The sequence below is a fragment of the Notothenia rossii genome (assembly GCF_949606895.1).
Source record: "Notothenia rossii genome assembly, chromosome: 10".
In the NCBI taxonomy this organism is placed as follows: Eukaryota; Metazoa; Chordata; class Actinopteri; order Perciformes; family Nototheniidae; genus Notothenia; species Notothenia rossii.
In genome coordinates, this window is record NC_136908.1 from 54,329,827 (window position 1) to 54,350,145 (window position 20,319).

Genomic DNA, 20,319 nt, shown 5'->3' on the forward strand with positions numbered 1-20,319 from the left:
TCTTTTAGAACCAAGAAAGGCTTGAAATCTTTCATATTTTAGACATGCTATATATATACTACACATTTGTGAGACATACTTTTCTTTTGTTTCTGTTATGCGCCATTTTGTTTCTTTCTGAAATGTTTGGGCACATACTGTAACCCTAAGCCTAAAATAAAGAGATTTGCAAATATATCATAGCATGTCGAAATGATCAGAAAAGACAACATGGTATATGTATGTTGAAAAACGTAGAAAAAAAGGTTTAGTATAGTATGTTTTTACATGATAAACTGTCATAAAGAAGTCATAGTAGCCTATATGTCGAAATATCATGACAATGGTAAATCGCATATAGCCATCTTAGTATGCTGAAATCTTTTTTTAAATATAAGTAAACATAGAAAAATTATAAGAAAAACTGAATGAAGTATTAATATTTGTATTATACTATAATATATGACAACACAATATACAAAAGTATTAGAATTGCACGGTAGAATCATATAATTCACTCAATGTTTAAAATATTTTATTCAAAAGCAAATAAATAAATGGATACAACTGTTAAATAGCCTACAATATCAGATATTAAACCAACTGTATAGTCCATTCCACCAGACTCCATGCCTGTGTTTGCGCATGTCACTCTCTCCACCTTTAAAAGCATCAGAATCAGAAAGAGGGGAGAAAGGGAGGCGACCGTACAAATACAATGATCTCAGAAACTGGCAACGACAATCTGAAGGAAGACTATCTCCAATCGGAAGCGAGCTATTATCCAGACTCCCCCGTCTCCTCTTCTCCCGAAGCCGGGCAGCTGAGCAGGAGGCGGGACACCCTGACCAGCAGCGGCAGCATCATCTCGGAGGAGAGCGGCTCCATCCAGCGTCTGGTCTCCTCAGCCGCGGCCGCCTCCAGCATCATGACATCGGGGGAGTTCATGCAGACCGCTCCCCTGCTGGCGCACAAATCCAAAAGGAGCCTGATGTACAAGGCGCTGTGCTTCCTCCTGCTCGTCTTCCAGGGCGGCATCCTGGACTTCTACCTCATCATCTTCACCGACCTGTACTGGTGCTCATGGATCGCCACGGATCTGGTGGTGATCTCGGGCTGGGGGATTTTCTTCATGAAGAACGCGCGGAGCAAGAGGGAGCGGGCCTGCGGCTTCCACCAGAAGAGCTCCATCTTCGGCTGTAACCTCGGGGAGTTCACCTACGCCTACCTGGCCTGGCTCATTTATGTCATCGCCTGCACTCCCAAGGTGGTGCTCATCCTGGAGACGTCTATCCTGGACCTGATCGAGCTCAAAGTGCCGTGCGGAGTGACCGGCTTCAAGATCATCATGCTGCTGTCCGTGCCGCTGCTCTTCTGCCTCATCAACTCCATCATCGAGGATCTGAACGGGGCGACACGGCACCGATCCCAGAGCTGCTTCTTGAGCACCTGCCTGGACCTGCTGGACAGCTTCACGCTGGTGGAGATGCTGCTGAGGAGCGAGATCCCCACGCTGTACCTGAAGTACACCGTCATCTCGGTGTATTTCGTGGCTCTGGCCGTGCCGACGATCTGGCTTTACGAGCTCACCGCGTCCGAGCTGCGCTTCCGGTGGCTGTGGGCCCGCTTCTGTGCGAGCCTAGTGGTCAACGCCCCCCTGCTGGTAGTCAGGTGTTTCCAGGTCTACGTCTACGGGATGCCGGTGTCGGTGTTTATGTTCAAAAATATGTTCTTCTTAGTGTGTAGGTTCTTGGAGCTGGTGGAGCAGTGTTTGGCGGTTCGCGGGGTCCGGAAGCTGGCCGGAGGCGGCAACCCGGCCCAGTTCTCCCATTGCGTGTCCGAGAACGACATGTGTCCGCACGGATACGTCAACACCCTGGCTGTCACCCAGTCCTAGAGCCCGGCCTGGGGCCTGGAGCTGCCTGCGTTCAAGACAAAGCTGCAAATAGGAAAATCCACTTTCAAACTCCTTCTTCCAGATAAACAATAAGGATATCACAATAAACCTACTTGAAAGGCAGCCTATTTAGATTTATCATTACACGAAACAGGAATAGGGTACTTTGAAAAATGATAATAAAACAAAAGGAAAAAGTAGAACTATTAATCCATAGGCTATACTTAAAGAGTCACTTTATCCCAGTTACAAAAATAATTATTTTCTTATATATCCAGGGGCCAACATAGTGGTAGTGAAAATAAAATGTTAGTACCACTCACAATATAAAAAATTGCATTTGTCCTCGCACAATGTTCGTTGTCAGTGTTCATTACAAAGAAATAGTCTAATTTCTGAAAAGAGCTGTGGCTTTTTCGACATATTTCATTATGATTTATTTCATATTTTTCAACAGACTATACTATACTTAGCTTTTTGACATATGAAACCTCAAAAGGCACCCATTCTTATATATTCGGTATAAAATAACACCATATATATAGTATATTGGAAGGCTCCCAAGATACCCTAATGCATGTACACTAGCACTGAAAAATAGTTATTCATGATATGACCCCTTTAAATGCAAGGTCTAATGAAACTGCATACAGCCATTCAGAAAAAATATGACATGGCTTGTAGCTGTAGCCCTATATAAGATTTTACATCAAATGACCACAAAGTAAAGCAACCGATAGGACCTAAGGCGTTCAGGGACTCTAATAATCCCACCCAATAACCACATAGTTATGATGAATACACAGATTAATAACAACAGGCAAAACTCTTTTTTCAAAGCAGTTGGATTTTGTTGACAGGGTTTTTTGCCACACTGCAATATTGGATAACTTCCTCTTTGACTGATCTTTTTTGAAATTTCTACTTGGAACATTTCACATGACAGGAGAATGGATTTTCCGATTTTTGGACATGTCTGGAACACATCATCTGTACCAGCCTTACAATGTTCTCCTTACATAATCTACAGGTGCTACAGTCAAACCAAACACCTGGAACAGCCTACAACAAACAGAAGAGCAACTGTAGTGAATTGGACCTTGTTGAGTTGTGTGTGTTCTGTTTGTGAGTTTCACCGCTGCACTTGAATGGAGACGGCAGATGGACTTGGTGTCGTGTTGGGACGTAAAGTGCAATTTTTAGAATCTTCTGGACTGATTGACCAGGACTCTGCTCCCTCCTTGTACACCAGTGTTTTCTATTGGTAGAAGTATTACTGAGAGTAGACACATATGTTAGATCCGACAGTGCCATGACAAACAGGTTTTCTACAGCTTTTTCAAATTGACCCCTGACCAGCAGGACCTTCTGTTGGCCTCACTGGCTGTGCTACTGTTTGAAAACTGTTTTCATTTCTGGGATCAGAATTCCCCAAAGATAACTGTATTCAACAGCCCTCATTTAAAGAGCCTCAGTTCTCTGGGTCACCTCAGCTCTTCATTTATTTTTAAACACACCTGTGAGTCATGTCTGGAACTATAGATATTAGTATTCCTGTTTTAGAACTATAATGAATCCCATTTCTCCCCAAAAATATATGATACAAGTAATAGGAAATTGGTGATGATAAAATATTGTGCTTATGTCTGTAGAGATGATCATTATTGTAACTCAAGTTTTTGTATGTCCAGTTCCAGTACCTCCAGACAAGACGAAGAAAAGTGCTCCTTTGTAATTGTCATGTACATTGTTGGCGAATGTTTTATAATTTACACAATGTCTGCCAGTGAACCAGCTACCTGCTCGATTCTGTGCGTTGAAATGAACGCAGTAGGAAGTCATTTGGTGTTTTTAGGGGGGTTCAGTGTCAAGAGTTTGAGATTTGTTTTGATGAGAATGGTAGAACTTAATCAGTCCAAATCTTAAGTCATTCTTTTTTTCTTTTGATCTTTTGTTGTCAAAGGTGCCAACAATGCTAATAGTGCAACCATATCTTCAATGTTTATTTAGTTCATTTTGGAAGAAGATAAGTTGGAGTTGACACATGCTTGTGTGCAGTGAGCGACTGCATGCACTGAGACAAAACATCTAGACTGTTCCAAATCTGATTATGGAAGCCCTGAGAAGCCTGACTGGTGATCCATTGAACACGTTTTTTAGTTGCTTGTTTTTTTTTCAGATTTTACCTTGACATTATGGCATAGATACAATCTATATATAAAAATCAATATATGAACTTTTGGTTTAGAGAGCTTGAAGAAATTCAGACCCACCTGGAGGAAAACATGAATTCCATAAATCCTATAGTGGTGCCTGTCGTGACCCAAATGACTATTATAACAACACACTACTTAGAAAATCTAGAATTTTACCGACATTTTACAAACAAAAACGATACAAATGTAGATAAGACCTTTAAAGTGGGTCACCAGGTTGTTTTGGTCTCACTTGTCTTGCGTCTGAGGGCTTCCTTAAATAATCAATTGAATCGAGTAAAAAGCGACAACATGCCATAGCCAACCGGTTGTGTTTATCCACCTTGATGTTTCGACGTGTGAACGTTTACCTCAGTTGATATGGGAGACAATCTGTTTGACGGGAACAGCTCACTTGAAGAATGGCTGTGGTTACACTATGTGCTAGTGGCAGTGGTAATGTACATAACAAACATGGCAGATTAAAGTATATTATATAATCAAAAAGATGTGAAGTGAAGACAGGTGCAATATGGGTCAGAGGAGTCGGAACAGATTTTAGTGCCTATTATTTTGGAGCTCATAGTTTGTGAGTCCCGGAGGTGAGGTAGCATTTTTGCTCTTCAAGTTCCCTCACCTTGAAGTCAATGGGTTTTCTGAATGGATTGTTGGTTATATGCCTGAAATAAGGCGTGTGATTAACACAAACTTAAAAGAGTTTTGAGGCTTTTAAAAAAATAATTCTAAGAGGGTGTTGCTAGCTAGCGGTTAAATTAGGCTAAAGAGTTCATCACCACTACGAAACTGAAGTGCTTGGTGTAGTTTGATTATAGCTAGATTGTTATGCTTACAAAACATACAGTGGCGTTCATTTGATAAGTTTAGTTTGCTGAACAAAACATCTAAGTATATTTAACTTGCGTTTCCCACAGAACTTGTTTTTTGCATCATGAATCAAAGGAACCAGCGAATGCTAACTTTCGGGTTGTTTTCAAAATGTCCCTGCAGCACAGTTTTGAGGGGGATTGAATCACAGTGAGGGTATACAGGGGTATCACAGTGAGGGTATGTGTGATTTCCTTGCTTTATTTGCCTCTGTGAGGGATCAGTGTATGCAGGTCAGAGGTTGTGCCTTGTGAGCAGTGCGGCTGCTGAGGGGTCAAGACTGAGGAGGAGGAATGTCCATCATAAAGGAACTGAGAGTGTATCCCCTTCAGTACAAATCACAAATAGTTTCAGGTCTCTGCAGGGGATTCTCATGCCGTGTTGAAATCAGTGGATATCTAGGGAAAGGCTAAATTAAAACATGCTCAGAAATGTCTAGAATTGATGAACAGTAGAAGTGTGAGACAACAACAACTTATTTATAGATGTAACTAATCTCACTCTTTTTCACACAAAATCAGGCAGTTCTCCTTTAAAAGGTTCTGACAAACTAAATTGCTCATGAAAAATCCGAAATCTTGTTGCATTTGTTATTTTAAACAATAATAATGCTCATATATTCGACCAATGAAATGCAGTGATATACAAAATAGACAACCTAATCTCAATATAGCTTTTCCCAGAGTTCAGAATGAGCCTTCACTCTTAACAAATATATAATGTTAGATGGATAACGTTGCCTGCTGTTATGAATATGATACGAGGTTATCCTTCCTGACTTACAGCTTCTATTTGTTTGTTGCTTATCATACATTGCCAAAGTATTTCAGAAATGTTATATTTTATACTATTTTGTGTTATTTCCTTGTGCCAGTAATCTGCAATGCCTTTGCAAATGTATCCTACACTGTTGTTAGCGCTTTGTTACAATCTTTTTTGGATTTGCACATGAAGCTCATCACTCAGTTATTATTATGGAGCTCTAAGCTGAAGTATGTTTGACCTTTAACCTGCATGGACGAGCACAGTGCAAAGCTACACTGGAACAACCAAAGGCTTTAATAGACGGATATTCAAAAGAAGCCAATCATGCTACTCAGATTTCTATTTCATTCTTTAGCCTAGGTGCAATGAAAAACACTCTCTTGTCTTACATTATATGGGCTTTCTTTTTTATCCTAATTTGTTTACAGGGAAATAACATTGCTGTTGTTTACAGATAGGATTCTACCTGTACTGTAAAGTTGTGTAGTGTATATCTGTACTGATATAATCTATGTACCGTAGATGTAAGACAGAGTATTATGTGGTCGAAACCTGAAATAAATCGGAGGAAAGTGTACAAAGTGATTTGTGTGTGATGTTTATTATTTATCAGTTGATAACAGATAAAAAGGACCGACCGTGAAGCCAAGGTAAAGGCTTTTTAGAGACATTATTAAACAAAGACTCATATTCTAAAGGAATTGTAATACACACCGATAAAAGAAAAGAAAAACGTACAAAATACTTTATATAAAATCAGCCATTTAAAGTTTCAACACTGATTGAAATATAATGGAACAATTTGAACCATAATACATTTTGGCTGTCCAACTTAATGATTGTTATTACCAAGCAACATCTCCCGAAGGATATACAGTATGTACTCTCCTTTTGTATTGTGAATGTAATATTGGTGGTAACTTGATTAAGTCAATTATATACTATGTAAGCACAAAATAAACTGAAATAATAAGTCTTAAAACCATTTTTTACAGAGTCTATAAAGCAGTGATTGTACCAGAAAGAAAGTAGAGCTTTCAGACTACCCTTCAGGTTTTATTTTATTACATTCTTTAAAACATGAATAGATGGCTATAATTAAATGTGTTATTTCAAATCTCTCTTTGTGAAGTCGTGCCTACACGAAGTGAGACAGAAATGGCACATGTTTTCAATCCCTAACCAATCACAGACTCTCAAGTGATTTCCCTGCTTTAAATACTGACCAATCAGAATCGCCCCAACTGATTGGAAGGAGTTTAAGAAGATGGAACAGAAATTAGAAACATGCAACAAGAAAAATGTAATCTTTCTTCTTCCATCTCTGGATTTAGGTTTATAATGTTCTGGTCTCAGCAAACCTGGATCAAACAACACACCATTTATTGGATATGAACAGATCTACATGTGCGTCCAAGTGTCCACTTATTCGTCCCTTCAAGGCATGACCTTGTTCAATTGTCTTCATTTGTTATGATCAAACAACATATACATACTCAATTGGTTATTGTGATCAGAAAATCATCAGCAAACATAGGATTTGTAACACGCCCCACACCCCAGAAATACCTCTGTCTTCGGCGCGCCTACACCCTCCTACGTTGTGATTGTGCACGTGGTGTCGGTTAGAGTCAGTGAGGATTTTGTCCTTTTAACTTTGAACTGAGAGTGTAAGTTCTCTTCAGGAATCTATGTCAGGGTATTCCAAATCAAACAGCTGCTCCTGCAGTCTTCTCAGGGCCTCCATTGGATCCTCTTTTAAAGCTGATTCATTCTGGGAGGACATCTTGGAGATGTAGCCCTGATCAGACCCACTGTTAGGACCCTTTCCTGCGGGCTCCAGAACCTCGTCTTCCTCCTTCTCCACTGGCTGAGAGAGGAAGGCTTCAGACGGAGGGAAATGCACACTCTGCATGCTGGTACAAGAAGAGTCTTGAGGTTCTATAACCAGGGAGTTCTGTGAGGCCAAACATCTCTGGTCCGAATGAGAGGAGGGTTGGCTTATGGGTAGCAGGTAATCCCCTTCCTCATCCTCAGTGGGATTTTGACTGAAGGGTTTTTCCTGGAGGGAGACCCAGTTCTGCCTTGGCGGTTGTGGATTGTTCACAACTGGCTCAACTGTGTAGACAGATTCTGGCCAGGGGCTGCGAGGGTACAGGTGATCCATCGACTCTTCATCTAGGGTTGACAGACGTCTGCACTCAGGGTTAACTACTGGTGTAAGTTCTGCCACTGACCAAATCTGGCGTTGTGGGTTTAGTTCAGGTGTAAGGACATGAACACCTACTCCATTTTCATTGATGTCTACCTCATTGATGAAGACAGGGAGCCCATCTCTTATTAGAGGAACACACTCGAGGACAGGGGGGATCTGCAGCTGGTCGATGAGCAGGCTGGCCTCAGTTATCACCTCCTCCTCATCGTCCACACACTCCTTCTCAAACCAATCAAGGTTGTCCAACTGGTAGGCCTGGAAGGTTTCAACGGCACACTTCAGATCCCTACCTGAGGGACAGTCAGAGTAATCGTCCGCCCCGATGCCCTTGATGTGGCAGACCTGATCCGGCTGATATTTCTCAACGTCTAAGATGCGGAAGTACAGCTCCTCGAAATGCTTCATCAGCTTGTACTTGACGCCGATGTCAAAAACCGACGGTACGTCTTGCTCCCCGCTGATGTCATCGAAGTACGCCACCATGTACTTGCCCAGCATGCCCGTGTGATGCATGTCAGGCAGGAAGAGGTTGAGGAAAGGAGTGAGCATGTCGTCGGTGGAGGACAGAACGTCTTCCCTCAGTTTCACCGGACCTTGGCCGCACATGGCCCTCCACTTGGCCTGAACGCCTCGCGAGCACAGCACCAGGATTTTGTCAGAAGGATTTTTGAGCTGTTGTCGCTGCCACTCGAGCCAGCGAATGCGCCCGACCACGCCGATGGAGGTGGTGTCCAGCAGGTCCACCAGCACCTCTGTGCCGCACTGGGCCTGGAGGAAGGCGCACAGTTTCAGCACCACGTCCCTGTAGAGGCGGTGGTCTTGGGAGTAGATGACCAGCACCTTGGGAGGTTGTTTAAGTTGCTGTGGTTGACGTATTTCATCTCCCACAGGTGGCGCAATAACAGCAGGGTTCCCTGAAAGTGCATGAGAGCATAGATAAAGGCCATATGCAAATTAAAAGTAGTTTTTAAACCCATAACATTGAATGCTCAAAAATCAATGTTTAAATGAAGAACTAATGCTTTTAAAGGGGCCCTATTACGCTAGTTTTCAGGTTCATATTTGTATCTCTACTGTGACATGTTTCCATGCTTTAATGTTCAAAAAGGTTTTTATTACTCTCATACTGTCTGTGCTGCAGCAGCTCTTTTCACCCTCTGTCTGAAACCAGAGCCCAGTCTGTTCTGATTGGTTAGCTGGCCGTCTCTGTTGTGATTGGTCAAACTCAATGTCCTGCAACTTAACCTATCAAGTACAATGTGTTGGATCGCTAGCCAATAGAAGCACACGTGTTACATAGTGATGTCATTATGTTTCGGAAGTAAACAAAGGAGTCCAATTGTGGCGTTTCCGGCAGGAGGGGAGTGTGTTGGAGAGAAACTCCCTCTTGTGTGAGCTTTGGTATTTTAGCCTTAACCTATAGAAAATAACCTCTATAACACACTACTGGAAAGGGAAGTCTCTAAAAAAGCATAATGAGGTCTCTTTAAAATGTACTGTATATGTGACTTACTTGGCTTCCTACAGAGGAGGCACATCATAACGGTCAGCACGACACAGAAAAAGACCACTCCCACAATGACAAATGTGTACACTTGGACATTGGGGGCTTCTGTTGGCTTCACTGTGGAAATGAAAACACAGATCACTGATTAGCATTTCCTTTGAGGTGCAGTCGCTATGGCTATTGTATTAACTGCCATGGAAAATGTGTACATTTATAGCCCTTTGGTGCCACTATTTGGTAGAAGGTACCAGGTAGGTACCAGTTACAGTATGGTTCATTCAATATGATTTACTTTAAGTTTAGCCCATAATGGCTCATGATTTAGGTCCAGATTTCACCTAGGTGTAGTCTGATTTGTAAATACATCACGTTTTATATCTTGATGAAAACTGGCGTTGAGTTTACACAATGCCCAAAGCTCACCTTCATATTGTATTAAAGTATGTATGGTCAAGTTCACATACTTCTTTTTACTTATATCCTCATTCCTCTCAATCAAGATAACAATGAAGAGACAAAGGAATTGAGGAAACACATATTTGTTAGCTGCATTTCCTTGTATAAGGTGATTATTAACTCTACAAGATGTATGTAAAAACACGGTGTGTTGATGAAGGGAGAGTCTATCTATCACCACTTATCTCTCCTGGTTATTCAATACTTATTGCCTTTTTTCAAAGGCTTCGTACCTGTCAAAGGACCAGGACAAATATCCACATTTGTCCTTTTACGGGGACAGTCCGTATCACATCGTAGGAACATAGGTTTGATCTGCAGGCAATAACAAAGACACGTTAACACATCTGATTATAGAGGGTGCAGAGTCAGCTGGAAAACAGATAGTTAAGTAATACATTACCATCACTCAGCAAAACAGATTTGAAAAGATTTACCTCAATGTCAAACTGGCAGCAAGTTTTCGGCCAATTGTCAAGTTTGAATGTTGCATTCAGGGTCGTCTGATTTCCCTGGGGAACAGAGAGTGATGATTGAGGCACGGCATTTAAGAGTAGTGAACAAGAAGGAGATGCTATAAGAACACTTAGAGAGGCAAATGTAAACTCAAAATGTTGATTTGCCTTTCATTTGATTAGGTGCACCTGGTTAAGACTAATGGAGTGTGATCCAACTTCTCTCCAACAAATTCCACCCCCCTATGTATACAATAGACTTGAATCTGTAATACAGACTACAGTTCAGAGGCAGACAATAATATTTGTAACTAATTATCCTCAGAATGTATGTGTTTTACAGGACAATAATGTTTAATATATAAAAGTGTAAACCATTATTACAATATGTTTCATTATTTTCTCTTGTTTTGGGCGCAGAACCAATCGCTGATCGTTGCTACCCGAAAACTATGCGAACAAAACATAAATTCAGCCAATTAGCGTCCTCGCATCTGATGGCCAAGGGGCGACAAATTCAGCGCCCAAGGCAGTCTGTGCGTGGGAACACTTTGAGGTAAAGTTACAGTATATACTGTAAACTCTGTCCAGGACAAGGTGTTTGGACGTTTTGATTCATAGTTAACCACACTGAAGATTATGGAGGTATACCACACTACTCACACAGCTGACAACTATTTCTGTGTGACAATGCACTCATCCGTCTGTAAGAGATCTAATTAATAACTAGGCTACATCGAGCCAATTTTGATGATTCTTTTGAGGAGTTTTATTGTAAGGTCATTACTAAACAGTCAGCAGCCTTTGTAAGACCTTCTACAACCCCAGTCAGTGAAACCCCCCTGCAGTGCCACTCAGATACTTTGAATCTGTTGATAAGTCTTCTAATACTATATATATGTTTTTCTTTAAAATGCAAGAGCTGGGTGGTCTGTGTTTTGAAGAAGATAAAACGTTCTTTATTTATACAGTGTCTTTAGAAAGGACCGATGGAGAACTGCAGCTAATGCCTCAGTGGTTTGCAAATATAATGAGCAGCCTTTTGTATAATAAGCAGAAAATAGGACACACAGTTTCCTGTACTGAAAAAAAAACTGGGGTAAAAAGTAGGCTAAGGTACAAAACACAGGATGTGGTATTGAGCACAAAGCCAGATACAGTAATCTTCTGGGTCAAATCGCATGCCATCTTCCATGTGAGCTACCCTACTACACATATTTGGAGAGGCTTGACGTGACCTTACCTTGTATGTATGGGTATCGAAAGTGATACTGGAGCAGCGAACAATAACTATGTACTCCTCACAGAGTGGGTCAGGAGCGAAGCTCACAGCCAGTGTAGATTCTCCGCTGACTGCAGTGATGCCAGGCCTCCACAGACTTCCTGCAACAAGACAACAAGTTAGAGGTCATTTATATTATTTAGTAACTTCTACCGGTCTTTAGAATATCAGGGACTTACCTCTCTCGATGCAAAAACGGGTCATCTGCATTTTAGCATCTTGACATCCTAAAGAAACCATAACATGTCATCAAAGTCGAGATCTCAAACATTTCCGTTTCACATTTCACCTAAAACATCAACGTTTAGGAAAAGTGTTCTTGCATTTAACACTGCTACAGTATGGTGAGGTTTTATTATTCTGCATAATCCTCTGTTCCTCAAGGCTCAGTTTAGGGCCCTACACTTTTTTATCTGTTTAGCCTCCACCCGGAGCGTCTTTTGGGAGGCATGTCATACGTTTCCATAGTTATGCCAATGACACACAGCTCTAAATTCCTGTTCTTTTGATGACTCAGGACCAATGGATTCCCATCTTAACTGTATTTTAGAAATCAAGTTACGGACGACGGAGAGTTTCCTTAATCTCAACCAGGGCAGTGAGAGAAACTATGTTCAAAGCTGATGTGAGGTTTTAACTTCAACTCACCAGGAACGACCACTTTTTTGCTGACGTCGTAGTTGCTATGGTTTATCTCTGGTTTGGGGATGTTGAAGACGGAGACCTGGTATGTCTGACCCGGGTCCAGCACCAGCATGTTAGCTGAGAACGACCACTGAAAACATCAAATAATAATGTTTGTCAGAAAATGTATATTAATCATATTATTTATCTGTTCAAGCAAATTAAAAACTTTCATCACAAATAAAAGTGTTGCTGGGCTAAAAGTATACAAACATTGGTTTTGAAATCATAAAGCAAGGGGAATTACAGTAAAAGAAATAACACACACAATAAGAGGTGATGTCATTTAGACAGACAGATCATTAACTCATACAAAGCAGATACAATGTCAATACAACTCTTCAACTTAAAACAGAAGCAAATCTTTTGGAGGTTGATAAAAAAAATTAAAAAAAAGTCCAATTAAAAGAAAAGCAAGTTAAGATAATATATTAGTTGTTGTGAGCCACACACCTTTTCCCCTGATGGACTTCTCATTGGCAGTTGTTTTTTTAAAGAATATCGCACACACACGTTAGCGTTGGTTGACCACATCATAACATTAAGCTCGGTGGCGTTGAGGTCACGAATACCACCTGAGGAGAAACACAGCAGAGGTCACTTCCTGTCTTCAAAACATCACATCAAGATCTGGCTTATCATTGAATCTTCATTCCACCACTGCTTATTGCATCATTTCTGTGTAAACGAACAATAGTTACCATCATCCTTCAACTTCCAGCTGGCCTCCAGCACAGGCTGCAGGTGTCCTGACTCGTCCCCCCTGGTGTCCACAGAGACCTGCAGGTCCTCTGGTTGGCTGGGAGTGTAGTTATTCACTATCAGCCAGCCCTTGTCCAGACAGTCAACTGATGAACACACACGCTGAATGTCAGAGAGCTAAGAAGTCTAACAACACATCTGATTTTTCATGCATGATCCTTAATTTCTTTAACAGCGAGAAGTATCCCAAACAAAGTCAGTTTGGTGTAACATTTAGAAAATTCCAATGTTTACATTTTAAGATTTTGAGATATTGAGGTGCTTGTCATTTTTTTTCATTGCAAATTATACTTCTATTGCACTACAATTCAATGAGAAATATTGTACTTTTTGTTTGATTATATATTTATTTTATAGCTCAAATAACAAGTTGCTTTAAATGATAGGATTTTTGAGAGTTAAAAAAAATGTAAATGTATTTTTATATAGGTTTTGTCATAAATTAAACTAGCCAACTAATGAATTATCGTTAAAATTATTTCAAATAAAAAAAATTGTGGGATGTTATTTGATTTCTTTACAATTATCTGAATTCTGTACTTCTACATTTTATACTTTAAGTACATATTGCTGATTTTACTTACATTTTCAATGAAGGGCTTGTACTTACATATTTTTACAGTGTAGTATTAGTACTTTTACAGATGTGAATATTTCTACAACTTGCTGACAACATATGTCTGAACATTAGGTTACAGAATAGAAAAGAGCAATCGGCTTTCTCCCTATCCCAATGATGGAACATAGAAGAATTGAATATACTCACAAATTCTGACTTTACACTCCAAACCCTGCGTCAGGAAAAAAATTGTAAAGTATATTGAAATGAGAGCATCAGTTTTGATCAATCTTGTAAATAGAAACTCGACTTGCTTGCCAACTCTTTACAGATAAGGCCATACACAAAATTAAACATCAACATAGACCAGGTTAATATGTAATGATTTATTAATAATCAAACAGGCTATGAAGTTGTTGAATAGTTTTTCTACGATTAGATAGAAAGAATGATTTACATCACATCTCAGTCAGCGAAACCAGTGGTTCTTTTCTAACTGTCGCTGTGAACGTTTCTGTGACAGGAACAGAGCTGATTTTTAGTTTTTTTAAATCTTGGCATCAATATGCTGTCATATAGCCATGGCCATTGCTTTTTCAAAATGTGTTTTTGTTACCACAGTTTTACAATATATGAAATGACTCAATAGGTTGACAGTTGAACTTTAAGTGGTGTAATTTCCAGATTTTGTTACTTCATGTTACCATATCAATATATATATAACATCTGACATTATTATCCGAGCATGCAATGTCTTTTAAGTAACACGAAATAGTCATAATACTGGGAACCAACAGTGATGATACAAAAAGGAAAATGGTTCAAAAACACATTAAAATAACTTCTTATTGCACATTTAACTTTGACTTCTTGTGTTTGTATAAATATTTCATTCAATGTATTGTATTGGGATTTTTTCTTAACCTTTTTATGTTTATATATATTTTGTTATTTTAACTTCTTATGTTTGTATACATATTGTATTCCATTTTTGTATCTTGTATTTAATTTTAACATGGAGGAACTATCACCTAACCCACGTTTTCTTTTAAATAAAAAAATTAATACTTTTGATTCTGATTAATCAGAATCAAATTAATCATTTTTTGGGAAATTGTTGTTTATTTATTTAAACGCTTTAAGTCTGCTGGTGGTCAAGATATCACCTGTGTAATTGAAGCTAACCTTGCTAGCTGCTAACAGTGAGCCGTGCTATCTTACCTGTTGAGAGCAGATGAAAGGCCCTGCTACCCTCCAGGCAGCGACACACAGCGACAAACACCCTAACACCAGAACTAGTCGAATAATCATTTTAAAGAAGGAATATCATCAGTCCATGTCCCAGTCTTGAAAACATTTGAGACGAAGTTTGAAAATGTCTAAACAAAGGCGAGAACTCAACGTCACTGACGCTGAGGAAATTAATGAGAAACTTCCTGCTCTCTATGTAAATCACTTGTTCCGTTTACAGTAAGTTACACTGTGCTGCCTTCATGTCGCATGGGAATTTAGTGTACTATTCAATTGATATTGCCTGCTTTTATATTTATTAGATCATTACATTTTCAGCAAATTCAGCAAATATGCGTGTAATGTAATGCCATTCGGACTTCAGAGTTCACTTTATAAAATATTAAAAAGATAAATGTGTTCTTATTTATCGTATTTATCAACAGAGTTTTACATTACTTAAAAATCAACAAAGAAGGTAACATCTGCCAGGAAGTTTTTAACAACATAATTTTCCTGTGGAGTTTGAATGCAACATGAATAATAACATAGATCTCTTCTTTGTGTCGGCTCAGGCAGCTTCAACATGACACATAACAGCTTGAGTTTTTCTCAAGAAATGAGGCGATCATATATTTCACCACTTACTACACCATGAACAGCATCTCCCACACTATTTATTTGTTTAATTTCCACTTTCTGAATAAAACACAAACAAATAAAGTCAGGCAGTATAGCCCCAGTATAGTATAGATTCTAGAATGGGCAGTGGTGTAAAGTAACTAAGTAGATGTACTGAAGTACTGTACTTAGCTAAAATTTGAGGTAGCCTATACTTGTACTGTACTTGAGTATTTTAATTGGTAGCTACTTTGTACTTCTACTCCAATACATTCAGAGGTGAATTGTGTACTTTTTTTGATTTGTGTAATGTCTGCATAATGAGTTCTTTAATTTACATTAAGTATACTTGTAGGCTATGCTAATACTTTTGTACTTTTAATTGAGTAACTTTTGGATTGCATGACTTTTACTTGTAAGCGAGTAGTCCTACACTCTAGTACTTCTACTTTTACTTAAGTACACGATCTGAGTACTTCTCACCTCTGCCTAGTTGTGTAGATTTCAATTTAAAGTGTGGGCCTATACAACAGTGTATTGTTATTATATGGCACATTATAAACATTTTGACTTCCACACATTCACCACCAGACGGCACCACAAGACTGCAGCATCAGAACACTGTGTGTGTGTACAGCTGCAGTATGGACTCACTGAACAGTGGGATCATGTGCACTGATCTATCATTATTTAATTTAAATCCACAGGGTGAATTCTTAATGCAGACAGAGTCAAAGGAGTAAAGACATCTTAGATTTCTTGTCTGGTGCTATGTAGGAACGGTCTGTGACTGAAAAGGCAGTTCACCCCAAAGCAAACAAAAACAAACATGTTCCTCTAACCGGCCTTTATCAATTTAGATTGTTTTTGATTTATTATATTTGTGTTAGTTGCAGAGGTTAAAAATATCCGCTGTATAGATGTCTGACTTGAAGTCAGACATCTATATGATGGAGCACCATATATCTCCATCATATTTGAGGGAAGTCAGTGACTTCCCTCAAATATGATGGAGATATACTGTATGGTGCCTGGCATGTGGTGCTCAAACCTCCAAAAATACATTTGAAAAGGTCAACATGAGTTCCAGAAATCATGTTTAAATTATTCAAAACTGTCCACAAATTAGCATTTTCATGTTAGAGCCATTAACAATAGAGTCTGTGACACACTTACACTTGACTGCTCAAACTTATCCCACGTTATTTTCCCTTGAATCCAATTAAGACGTGGAAAAACATCTTAACATGTAAAGTAAAGTTACAATTACAATCTTTACAGTGGTTTGCAAGGGCCCACAGGTATGAAATAAGATTGATAATAAAACTATAAAAATGTCAGTTCTTCAAAAAGAGCTTATGGCAGTGTTGTTTTTTAAAATATGCCGGAGTTAAAATATACTTAACTTAAATTGTCATACACTGAAATGCAATTAATTTGAACCATTATTCTTTCTTTGTTGTATTTAACATATCTTACCTTTTATTTTTTTTAAATGCTCAGATCTATTAAACAAATGTTGTGGGACAATTTAGTTAGGGTAGATTAATTTAAGATTTAATTCTGTAATTGTTTTTTCATCTTATAATCACTATCTCCAATTCTAGATGTGTTAGTAACTATATTTTGTGGGGGTGTCCCATTATGCCTTATTGTACTTAATTGAAATGGGATTCTCAAAGAATAAGGAACCATTTGGGCACAATCACTTTCATTTGAACTACTAAATAAAGTGCATTTTACAACCTGAAGTAATGATTTGGTTCCAACTTGTCTCATCATCTTACTTCTCGGGTGTCTTGACCTTTTAGACAAAACTATGTAAATAAGCCCCATCTTTTAATCTTCTGGAACAAACCTTAAGTATCCTCTTTGAAATATTCTGTCAGCTTCACTAAACCAATGAAGCAGCAGTCCCTCATTTCTCATCCCTGACAGTTTAATGTGCCACGCCTGAATTAAACCCCCCCCCCCCCCCCCAGCCTTCAGAGACAGTGTGGTTGGATCAGTGGGGCCCCTCCATGGGGGCCGGGCTGCCTTCAGTGAGTCCAGGTGTGTGTAAGGCAGAGATTAGACCTGCCACAGATAAGATAAAGCTTCTTTACTGGGCTGACTGACAGGATCCTTCAGCACAAGTCATTGGACTGGAAATGCTGGATAATGAATTGCCACACCACCACTATACCCTGGTGTCCACATGGGATCAAAACATTTCGAAATAAATCTGTGTGTATTTGTATGTGGGTGTCTTTGCTCTGATCGGATCAAAATTGATAACTTTTCTTCAAATAGAAAACGTTTTGAGATATTGCAAGGACACCCTAATCCTGTTTTACCCTTACCTAAAAACATATACAGTACATTTGTACATAATGTACTAAAAACATGTGATTAGATCCAGTTTGAAAACTCTCATACTGTCTTTCCGAATGTTACTCCACCTCCCGATGACCAACTGTATTTGAAGAAGCAGTGAAAAAGTGAGTTTTCCATAATGCTTCTCCCTTTAAAAAAGCCAGAATTCAACAAAAACGCCTATTATTAAATAGACTAAGAAGGAGGGTCCATTTGACAAGAGATCAATTAGCTACATTTTTCTGTTTTAGCCGAATAAAATAAGACATTTTTTTGTAGAGCATAAAGAACTTTTGTCTGTGATGTGCGTGGGGGTCAGAGATAAACAACTCACAGTTATCAATCTAAATATAATTTGTAACAAACCGTTAGAGTGAAAGCTGTCCCCACGGTGGATCATTCACATCAACATGGACACTGTTTTCTGAAAGAAATGTTTCTATTTAAAACCAAATGTTCAATGTTTTAAGCACAACAGACTTTCTTCTATTTACTTACATTGTATTCTTTGGAAAACCTTGACACATCTGAATGGAAAGATACAGCTAGCAGTGTGAGAAAAAGTTGTTTTGGTAAAGAGTAAACTAACACTATAAAAGTGAGGAAGTGAGGGATTAAGATACTTCGGAGGTATTTGCTTTATGTTTAGTGAACAGAGCAAATCTGTCTTCATTCCCCTCTCGACCTTTTGATTCCTCACACCAGAGGACTAATGTCACCGTAATGATGTGCTTTCTCCTGTTGCATAATCAGCCGCTTTTCATCATTATTTACTCTCACTCTGTGACTACTGTTTTTAAGATATCTACAGGATTTCCAGACCTTTCCTTTAATAGCATAGCAGTCAGCTGCCATCCATCAGGGTTGACCCACATCTGCAGCCTCCGTCTGTCCTCCCTACAGTCAGCTAATGGAGAGGAATGGAGCGCTGCCACAGCCTTCACGTTACCTTAAACACTAAACTAGAGCACGGTTATCACATCGATAACAAACAGTGTAAGGGGTGAACAAACAAGACTTTGGTGATGCTGTCCAGCCCTAAAACCACCATACAACTGCACATGACACTTTGTATAAACGAAGAAAGTGGATTCAACTTAAACGTCTGTGTATTTCAATGTTTCTGTGGCTGCACTGTATACAAGCAATCTACAAATCATGCACATGCAACATTTTGGGAAACCAATCATGCTAAATGCTACATGCTAACCCTTCAATATGACATCATCTGCCTCCACGAAAAACAATGATCTTCATAATCTGATAGTGTCAAGGGAAACAGGAAGGACAATAGATGGAAATAACCTCATATCTCAGTGCTTATGTGCTCCCTTTAAACTACAGATGTCATAGCAAAAACCTGCCATAAATGTTACAAACAAAGTTATTAATGGAAAAACTGACCAAGTGCAGAGGGTTTGGCCCCTTACATGGCCCTTAGGAGCAGCGAGCATATCTTTTACATTGACCAGAACACATTATTTTGACAGACTGCCATATCTCTTTTAGCCAGAGGTAAACTTGACTTATTTATGTCACGATACTGATGCTTTACATTCCGTGATATGGCAGTGATAATGTCATCATTCGTCCTCCGTATCAGCCCACCTCAGAGTCATCATCACACTTGCTTTTATTAGCAATAAACTGCGAAATGTGTTTGTGTGGGAGCTGCTGGCTGACGTCTTCCTTCGTTTTATACCAATGGTTCACTTGCATTTTCAAACCTCCTAATAGAGAGTGATTGTGTATTGTTTTGTTTTTAATTGTGTACAATTGCAGATATACAAGATATTCGGAAACATTCTCCATTCACGTGTTGAAGAAGTGAAGTGATCTGTAAAGCCTCACACCGCAAATGGTATTCTTTTCATAGCATGCACTGGTATTCTCTATTCCCTGCAGTGTTTATTTCTAAAGGGAACCAAATGCTACAGTTCAAACATGTTGCCTTTATCAGCATATTATATAAGATCAGGATTTACAGCTTTCTAAAATAGGGCTACCAGAGGGGCCTCAGAAATAAGCAATTATGAAGCTAGTTTATATTGAATCCAGAGTCACTAAATCACACCTGGACAGGAAAATGATCAACTTGAAATTGTGCAAATGTAACACTTCAGGAAAGATTGAGTAGATTTGTTTTTGCAGGGGAACGAACAAGATTGTTTGCTAATTGAAATGTATTAAATGACTTTGAATAGAATATAGAGAATATGGGTCTATTTTAACCAGTGATGAGCACACATTTGAATGTCAGTCATGTGTAACTTGGCTTTGTTTAAAGAGAGACATGCTGCCAAGAAAAAAGGTGACCCACCAAACTAAACTTCTATACAAATTTACATTTTATAGGGGATACCCTTATCAAAAAAGTGACATGTTATATAAGGGGGGACCGTTATCAACATTTTTTTATAAAAGGGTAGTAAAGTTTGACAGTACAATGTACATGTCATTTTCAAACACTAT

The 20,319-nt window shown here is 39.1% G+C and overlaps 2 protein-coding genes across 2 annotated transcripts; one reads left to right on the forward strand and one right to left on the reverse strand.

Annotated features, from left to right (window-relative positions):
* Window positions 1–564: 564 nt before the first annotated feature.
* Window positions 565–6,306, forward strand: tmem121b (transmembrane protein 121B). The gene has a single exon (XM_079654814.1). It carries the CDS (start codon window positions 698–700, stop codon window positions 1,874–1,876), a length of 1,179 nt encoding a protein of 392 aa, XP_079510940.1. The 5' UTR covers window positions 565–697; the 3' UTR covers window positions 1,877–6,306.
* On the reverse strand, window positions 6,304–15,128 carry il17ra1a (interleukin 17 receptor A1a). The gene is made up of 11 exons (XM_079654813.1): window positions 14,863–15,128; window positions 13,849–13,873; window positions 13,022–13,168; window positions 12,774–12,895; window positions 12,285–12,411; window positions 11,816–11,863; window positions 11,598–11,737; window positions 10,337–10,411; window positions 10,133–10,214; window positions 9,450–9,560; window positions 6,304–8,850 (listed from the first exon to the last, which is right to left on the reverse strand). The coding sequence occupies exons 1-11, from the start codon at window positions 14,950–14,952 to the stop codon at window positions 7,403–7,405; spliced, it is 2,415 nt and encodes an 804-aa protein (XP_079510939.1). The 5' UTR covers window positions 14,953–15,128; the 3' UTR covers window positions 6,304–7,402.
* Between the last annotated feature and the right edge of the window lie 5,191 nt (window positions 15,129–20,319).